The sequence below is a fragment of the Halichoeres trimaculatus genome, unplaced genomic scaffold, assembly GCF_033239565.1.
Source record: "Halichoeres trimaculatus isolate MK-OKI-2021-1 unplaced genomic scaffold, fHalTri1.1 fHalTri1_scaffold_15, whole genome shotgun sequence".
In the NCBI taxonomy this organism is placed as follows: domain Eukaryota; kingdom Metazoa; phylum Chordata; class Actinopteri; order Labriformes; family Labridae; genus Halichoeres; species Halichoeres trimaculatus.
This window is the reverse complement of record NW_027437193.1, coordinates 1,015,997-1,023,496: the sequence shown is the minus strand read 5'-3', so window position 1 is coordinate 1,023,496 and position 7,500 is coordinate 1,015,997. Positions and strand designations below refer to the sequence as shown.

Genomic DNA, 7,500 nt, shown 5'->3' with positions numbered 1-7,500 from the left:
ATGTGGTCTTTGTCTCCCCTCAGCCATCCGAGTGATGAGAAGGATCACAGCTCCTTCAGCAAGAACATCTCAGCAGCCAACCTGTCCAACCTGATTGACAGACACATCGCCCAATCAGAGCACACCACCAGCAGCGTGACCAATCACAGAGAGGCTGATGGAGAGAAAACCAAGGTGAAGTCATGTGACCGTGTGTTGATCTGTGTCTTAGGAGAACTTGTGACTCCCTTAAGGAGCGAGTGAAGGTCACACCTGTATCAGACCCTCCAAAGAGCCTCTGGTGTCACGTGGACCGCCTTTTTAACCTTTGACCTGTAAAAATGCATGTGTGTCCAGAAAGAAGCCCCGCCCCTCTGCCACGCCAGATCCAAACACGAGGAGAAGCTGATGGAGAAGATCCCGGAGAGAGCGGAGGCCACTGTTGTCCTCGTGGGTACGTAGGACACACAGCGGTCTCATGGCGGTCTCACGGCACTGCAGGCTCCGTGGGTTCACTGACGCCCCGCTCTGTGTCTGCAGGCAGCGTGGACTTCCTGGACCAGCCCTCCATGGCCTTTGTGAGGCTGCAGGAGGCCGTCCTGCTGGAGTCCGTCCTGGAGGTGCCTGTTCCTGTGAGGTTCCTCTTCCTCCTGCTGGGCCCGCCCATCGCCAACATCGACTATCACCAGATTGGACGATCCATCTCCACGCTCATGTCGGACAAGGTGAGTCTGCAGCAGTAACCCGGATCAGGGATCAGGGACCAGGGATCAGGGATCAGAGCACTGTCCTGGGGTAACGCTGTCCATGGGTTCTGCTCCCTCAGAACTTTCACGAGGCTGCGTATCAGGCTGACGACCGGCAGGACCTGCTGGCTGCCATCAACCGTTTCCTGGACTGCAGCGTGGTCCTCCCTCCCTCTGAGGTCGGCGGTGATGATATGCTCCACGCCGTCGCTCGCTTCCAACGAGAGATGCTGCGAAAGAGGGAGGAGGAGCAGAGCGGGAAACTGCAGGAGAAACAGGCCGACGCTCCGCAGGACCAAGGTCCAGGGTCTTTACATTAAACCCAGATCCTCCAATCCCCAAGACTCTGCAGACCGTCTCAGCCTCTTTAACCTGACAGGTCACAATGGTCAGAATCTATGGGCCAGGATCTGAAGGTCAGGGTCTGAGATCCAGAGCCTGAGGGTCAGGGTCACAACAATCAGGGTCTGAGGGTCAGGTTCATTGAGAAATTACCCACTTTACCACAGACAGAGGTCAAAGACTGGGGTTCAAGACTGAGGTCGAGGACAAAGGTCAAAGACTGAGTTAAGAGACAGAGGTCAGAGACAGATATTTAAAATAAAGGTCAAAGACAGAGATTAGAGACAGATAAATCTCATAGTCTGAGATCGGGGTCAAAAACAAAGGTCAGAAACCAAGGTTAGTACAAAAGGGTTAGACACTAAGGCTGGAGACAGAGGTCAGGGATGGAGACAAAGGTCATAGTCTAAGGTCAGAAACAAAGTTAAAAATGAGGTCATAGACGGAGACAGGGGTTGGAAATAAAGGTTAAAGACAGAGATGAGACACAAAGGTTGGAGACAATAGTCAGAGACAAAGGTTCAAGCTTAGGTCAGAGAAAGAGGTTAGAGACAGAGATCAGGGACAAATGTCAGAGACAAACATCAGAATTTAAAGACAGGGGTCAAAGATAGCGGTAAAAAAAATGAGGTCAAAGATAGAGGTCAAAGACATGGGTCAAAGACAGGGGTCAAAGACAGAGGTCAAAGACAGAGGTAAAAGACTGAGGTCAAAGACAGAATTCAAAGACAGAGGTCAAAGATAGAGGTCAAGATAGAGGTCATAGACAGGGGTCAGAGACAGAGGTCAAAGACAGAATTCAAAAACAGAGATCAAAGACAGAGGTCAAAGATAGAGGTCAAAGATAGAGGTCAAAGATAAAGGTCAAAGACAGAGGTCAAAGATAGAGGTGAAAGACAGAGGTCAAAGACAGGGGTCAAAGACAGGGGTCAAAGACAGGGGTCAAAGACTGAGGTGGTTCTGGTGGTTTTCACTTGACGCTTCGTTCCTGTCCTCCAGAATCCCTCGTTCCCTCCAAACACAGCGACGAGCCCCTGAAGCGCTCTGGTCGTCTTTTCGGAGGTCTGATCAAAGACGTGACTCGGCGTTACCCTCAGTACCGCAGCGACCTTCGGGATGCTCTGAACCCTCAGTGCATGGCCGCCATCATCTTCATCTACTTCGCAGCCCTGTCCCCGGCCATCACCTTTGGTGGACTGCTGGGTGAGTCCGGACTCTCAGACTCTCAGGGGGTCCACCTCCCCATCATGTCACACCTTTGGACTCTAAAGGTTTAACAGCTGGGGTCTCTCTGTCCCTGTGACCCAGGTGAGAAGACAGACGGCCTGATCGGCGTGTCGGAGCTGATCGTGGCCACGTCCCTGCAGGGCATCATCTTCAGCGTCCTCAGCGCCCAGCCTCTGCTGATCATCGGCTTCTCTGGACCGCTGCTGGTGTTCGAAGAGGCCTTCTACACGGTGAGTCCACGCACTGAGTCAGACCATGATCCGCCACAGGCGGTCCTCAGGGCTCAGTCCTGGACCCTCTTTGTTTGCCTCTGGTTTGAAGCGAGTGCTGTCCCCGAGCAAGTCCCTCTGAGTCTGTGCTCCTGAGACGTGATACTGTGTGTGTGTGTGTGTGTGTGTGTGTGTGTGTGTGTGTGTGTGTGTGTGTGTGTGTGTGTGTGTGTGTGTGTGTAGTTCTGTAAAGATAATGGGGTCGACTACCTGACGGGGCGGTTGTGGATCGGTGTCTGGCTGGTCCTCATCGTCGTCCTCACTGTGGCCTTTGAGGGGAGCATCCTGGTTCGCTACGTGTCCCGCTTCACTCAGGAGATCTTCTCCTTCCTCATCTCCCTCATCTTCATCTACGAGACCTTCGCCAAACTGGTCAAGGTGAGTCCAGAGGTCAAAGGTCAGCATGCTGCGAGGCCTTCACGAAATCCCAGATCCATTTAACGAGGTCCAGACTGGAAGGATCTGACAGGGGACACACAAACACTGCCCCCTCTAACACCAAGATCACATGACCATCAGGGGTCATAGGTCAGGGTCCTCCTGCCCCTCATGCTCCTGTTTCTGATCTGCTGAGAGAGGGGGGCGGTCTGTGTAGACCAGGATGAGCTGGTCTGACCCTCTGGACCCTGAGCCCCACAGACACTGAAGGTACATGTGTGTTTGTCTTTTCCAGATCTTTCAGGAGCATCCTCTGAAAATCTGTTCCCATGACAACAGCACTGTGCCATCACCCCAGTGCAACTACACTGAAATCGCAAGGCATTCTGGGAAAGTGGTTGGAGAACCAAACACGGCTCTGCTGTCGCTCGTCCTCATGTCTGGAACTTATTTCATCGCTTTTTACCTCCGCAAGTTCAAGAACAGCTCCTTCTTCCCCGGCCGGGTGAGTACACTGACATGGGCCCACAGAGACCTGGTCCAGACCGGATCCAGCTCTAACTACTTTTAGAGACTGGAGGTACGATGGTACAGGGAACCAAAAACAAGAACTGGTTTTCCTCTGAGACCGGATGTGTCTGATTTTTGTGTGTTTCAGCTCCGCAGGATCATCGGAGACTTCGGGGTCCCGATTGCCATCCTCATCATGGTGCTGGTGGACAGCAGCGTGGAGGACACCTACACCCAGGTCAGACCGTAGCGGACTTAAGACCCAGAGAGTCCTGTGTTTGCTGAACAAACTGAGATGAAGGGATTAAATCCTGCTCTGATTGGCCGACAGAAACTGAACGTGCCCAGTGGATTCTCCGTGTCCAGTCCAGAGAAGCGGGGTTGGCTGATTTCTCCTCTGGGGTCGGACGGACAGTTTCCTGTCTGGATGATGGGTGCCAGCATCCTGCCAGCCATCCTGGTCTTCATCCTCATCTTCATGGAGTCTCAGATCACAGCGTACAGGCCCCTCCTCCTCTGTTTACAGCTGTGTTCTGTTTGTTTATTGTTTGTTTGTTTGTTTGTTTTGGGGGCAGACTGACCGAGGAACCGTGTCTCGTCTGGTCTGTCCTTCAGGCTGATTGTCAGTAAGAAGGAGAGGATGCTGGTGAAGGGAACTGGTTTTCACGTGGACCTCCTCATCATCGTGGTGGTGGGTGGACTCTCGGCGCTGTTCGGTTTGCCGTGGTTATCTGCCGCCACCGTTCGCTCCGTCACGCACACCAACGCCCTCACTGTCATGAGCAAAGCCGTCGCCCCTGGAGACAAGCCTCGCATCCAGGAGGTGAAGGAGCAGAGGGTGACGGGGTTCGTGGTGGCCGTGTTAGTGGGTACGATGGTCCCTGCAGAGGATTTTTCCCTCTGGTGTTCCTGTCCCTAATCTGACTCCTGATCCGGTCTGTGTCCCCTCTCAGGTCTGTCCATCGTCATCGGGGAAGTCCTGCGTCAGATCCCTCTGGCGGTGCTGTTTGGGATCTTCCTCTACATGGGGGTGATGTCGCTGAACGGGATCCAGCTCACCGACAGACTCATCCTGCTGCTGATGCCCCCAAAGTACCACCCTGACCAAAACTATGTCCGCAAGGTTAGCCCCGCCCTCTGACCATGAACCCCACAATCCTCCAGGGGGACTGACGACTGACCAGACCAACCCCCTCACACCAAAACCTGTGAAATAACTCAGACTTTAACCAACCCACTGAGCAAGGAGACGTTGAAAGGACTTCCTTTGAGCTTCTCTTTGCTCAGTGGGATCACTCCGGCCTGGACTTGACCCTGTGTCTGTGAAAGTGACTTAATTTGGGACTTTTTGGTTTGGATTTGGGACTTGGATCTGGTTTCTTTCTGTTGACTTGTTCAGGACGTCCAGGATCTACATTAACTCAGACCTGACTTGTGACCTGTCTGGACTCGTTGGTCTGGACTGGTGCTGACCTGGGGCTGGTTTGAATGGGACTTATTGGCTGTGACTTGTCTGTTCCAGGTGCGGACCCTGAGGATGCACCTGTACACGGTGGTCCAGCTGATCTGTCTGTCGCTCCTGTGGGTCGTCATGGCTACGGCGGCGGCGTTGGCATTCCCCTTCATGCTGCTGCTGACCATCCCCGTGAGGATGCTGCTGCTGCCGCGTATCTTCAGCTGGAGGGAGATGCAGAGTGTGAGTGTGTGAGCTCCCCCTGGTGTCTGAACGCAGGGAGGACCCTGAGTCCACCTGATGGAGCAGGGGTCTGCAACCTTTACTTTCAAAACAGCCGTTTTTCCTCAGATCACCTGGATGAAAGTCATTCAGGGGCCATAAAATTTACTTTATCTTCACATTAAGACAAAAAAAGTGAATAATCAGGCGAATAATTATCTAAACGAGAAGTTTTTGTGTTAATAAATTTGTACGTGTGATTTCTTAATTTTTTATTTTTATTAATTGATTTATTTTTTAATAAATTTGCAAATTTAAGAAAAAAAAGAAATTTGTGGTGTCATAGATTTGATAAATTTTGCAAAATTTGGAAATTGAAAAAACGATCAAAAATTTGCAAAATGAAAAATGAATTTAAAAAATGTGCAAAATTTCAAAGAAATTGATGAAATGTCATAAATTTGCAAAAAAAAATCAAATGATGCTATTTCAAAATTTTGATTAATTTCCAAAAATTGTAAAAACTTTTTTAAAATTTCAAAAAAAGAGGGATTTATATAAAGAATTAAAAATTTGCAAAATCTTTAAAAAATGTGGACTTCTTTGCAAAAATGTCAAAAATATCGATTAAAAAAAAATCCAAAAAACTAAAAGAAAAAATTACAAAAAAAATCACAAAAAATTAAAGCTTTGTTACAAGAGGGGATGCATTTTTAATTCGATTTTTTTTATATTATGATTTTACTTATTTTCTGTGTCGTTATCATTAAGATATTAAAATCCCTTTATTTTAATAATACTTTTAAAGCTACAAGGAGCCACTGCAAAGGAGTCAAAGGGCCGCCTGAGGCTCCAGAGCCACAGGTTGAAGACCCCTGTGCTGGAGGAACACATGATCACTCTGTGTGGGGTCTTTATTTGGTCTCTGTGTGGTCTGTTTGGTTTGGTTGCCGTGGTAACAGCCTGTGTTCCTGACCTCTGACCTCTGGTCCTGCAGCTGGATGCTGATGATGCAGAGCCCCACCTGGAGGAGAAGGAGGTCCAGGATGAGTACTCACAGCTGCAGATGCCGGTGTGATCGGCTGAAGACGGTGCCTCCCTGACGTGAATCCTGTAGACCTGAACCCTGTTTTTATAATCTGCCTCTGAGTGACCGACACCTGGACTCAGTCCTGAGTGTTTGTGTGGCTCTGTAAACTCTTCAGATCAAGCTAAAGTCTGACTCTGAGTCTCTGATGGTCTCTGATGGTCCCTGATGGTCCCTGATGGTCTCTGATGGTCCCTGATGGTCTCTGATGGTCTCTGTGAGTCTCTGTCAATAAAGAAATCTTTCATCTGTAACTTTCTGATGGTCTCTGAGTTTTATTCAAACTGTTTCATTGTCTGTGGGTTTTCGTGTAGACGTCCTGGTATGATCAGGTGACGTTGGAGCCCCTCCTATCAGGCCTCTCTAAGTGCTCTGATTGGCTGAAGGAGTTTGTTTGTAGTCACTCAGATTGTTGACTGTTTCATCCCAAACAAGCCTCTCGGGGGGGTCCTGGTCCCTGGGTCACATTAGGTAAAGACCTCTGAGCCACCTGTTCTGGTTCAGTCTGAAGACTCAGACAGTCCAGGTCTGCTTCCTGCTCCTCTGTCTGAACTCTGCAGTTTGATCCTGTTTCTGTTCAAATCTCTGAATGGATCAGCTCATTCAAACCTGTGTCCCCAGTAAAAGCAGCTGTACTGGTCCCAGAGATCAGGGGGGGGGGCCCCCGTGAGTAAAAAAAACTACCAAAAAAATAATCTGGCAACGCTGTAGTATGAGAAGAGTGATTTATTTTACAGTGTGTAAGTGAAATATTTACAAACTGAAAATTAAAACAAATATAAACAAATATAAGATGACGTAGTTTTCCAGTGAATAAAGAAATATAAGAACGATGAAGGATATTACAACATCCATACTAAGCTGTATTTATTAAAGATGAAGTTAAAGAAGAAAAATATTTACTTACTGTCACAGTTTTTCTGTGTACGTTGGGATAACTGTCCTCTTTTCTTCTGCTGTGGCTGTAGTTTCATTGTGTTGTGGCTTTTACAAATCATCTGACACCCATCAGCCACCACAGGAAACAATCAATTTTAATGTTTCTAAATATTAGACAGCACTGTTTCTCGCTGCGATCTCCAGTTTAACAACTTGGTCTGACTGAGCTGAGCTGCCTGGCCCAAGCAGCTCCTTCAAACACTCATAGCCCCCCCTAATGGCCCACAAGGGAGAAACACATTAATGATACTCAAGTTCTGAAGTTTCAATATATGTTTTAACCCACAGCATTAAACAAAAGTAGCTACCCCCTATTTACAGAAAAATAATCAATTACACTCCAGTGTG

General features: G+C 48.8%; 1 protein-coding gene across 1 annotated transcript in view; it reads left to right on the top strand.

Moving 5' to 3' along the window:
* Positions 1-6,349, top strand: part of slc4a2a (solute carrier family 4 member 2a) — a 15,512-nt gene extending 9,163 nt beyond the window's left edge. The window contains exons 9-22 of the mRNA XM_074687840.1: positions 24-174; positions 337-433; positions 520-704; positions 806-1,025; positions 2,067-2,270; positions 2,376-2,524; positions 2,747-2,941; positions 3,237-3,446; positions 3,600-3,689; positions 3,783-3,949; positions 4,067-4,320; positions 4,405-4,574; positions 4,974-5,147; positions 6,124-6,349. Coding sequence (XP_074543941.1) covers positions 24-174; positions 337-433; positions 520-704; positions 806-1,025; positions 2,067-2,270; positions 2,376-2,524; positions 2,747-2,941; positions 3,237-3,446; positions 3,600-3,689; positions 3,783-3,949; positions 4,067-4,320; positions 4,405-4,574; positions 4,974-5,147; positions 6,124-6,204 — 2,347 coding nt within the window. The 3' untranslated portion in view covers positions 6,205-6,349. The remainder of the gene's footprint in view (positions 1-23; positions 175-336; positions 434-519; positions 705-805; positions 1,026-2,066; positions 2,271-2,375; positions 2,525-2,746; positions 2,942-3,236; positions 3,447-3,599; positions 3,690-3,782; positions 3,950-4,066; positions 4,321-4,404; positions 4,575-4,973; positions 5,148-6,123) is intronic.
* Positions 6,350-7,500: the final 1,151 nt, after the last annotated feature.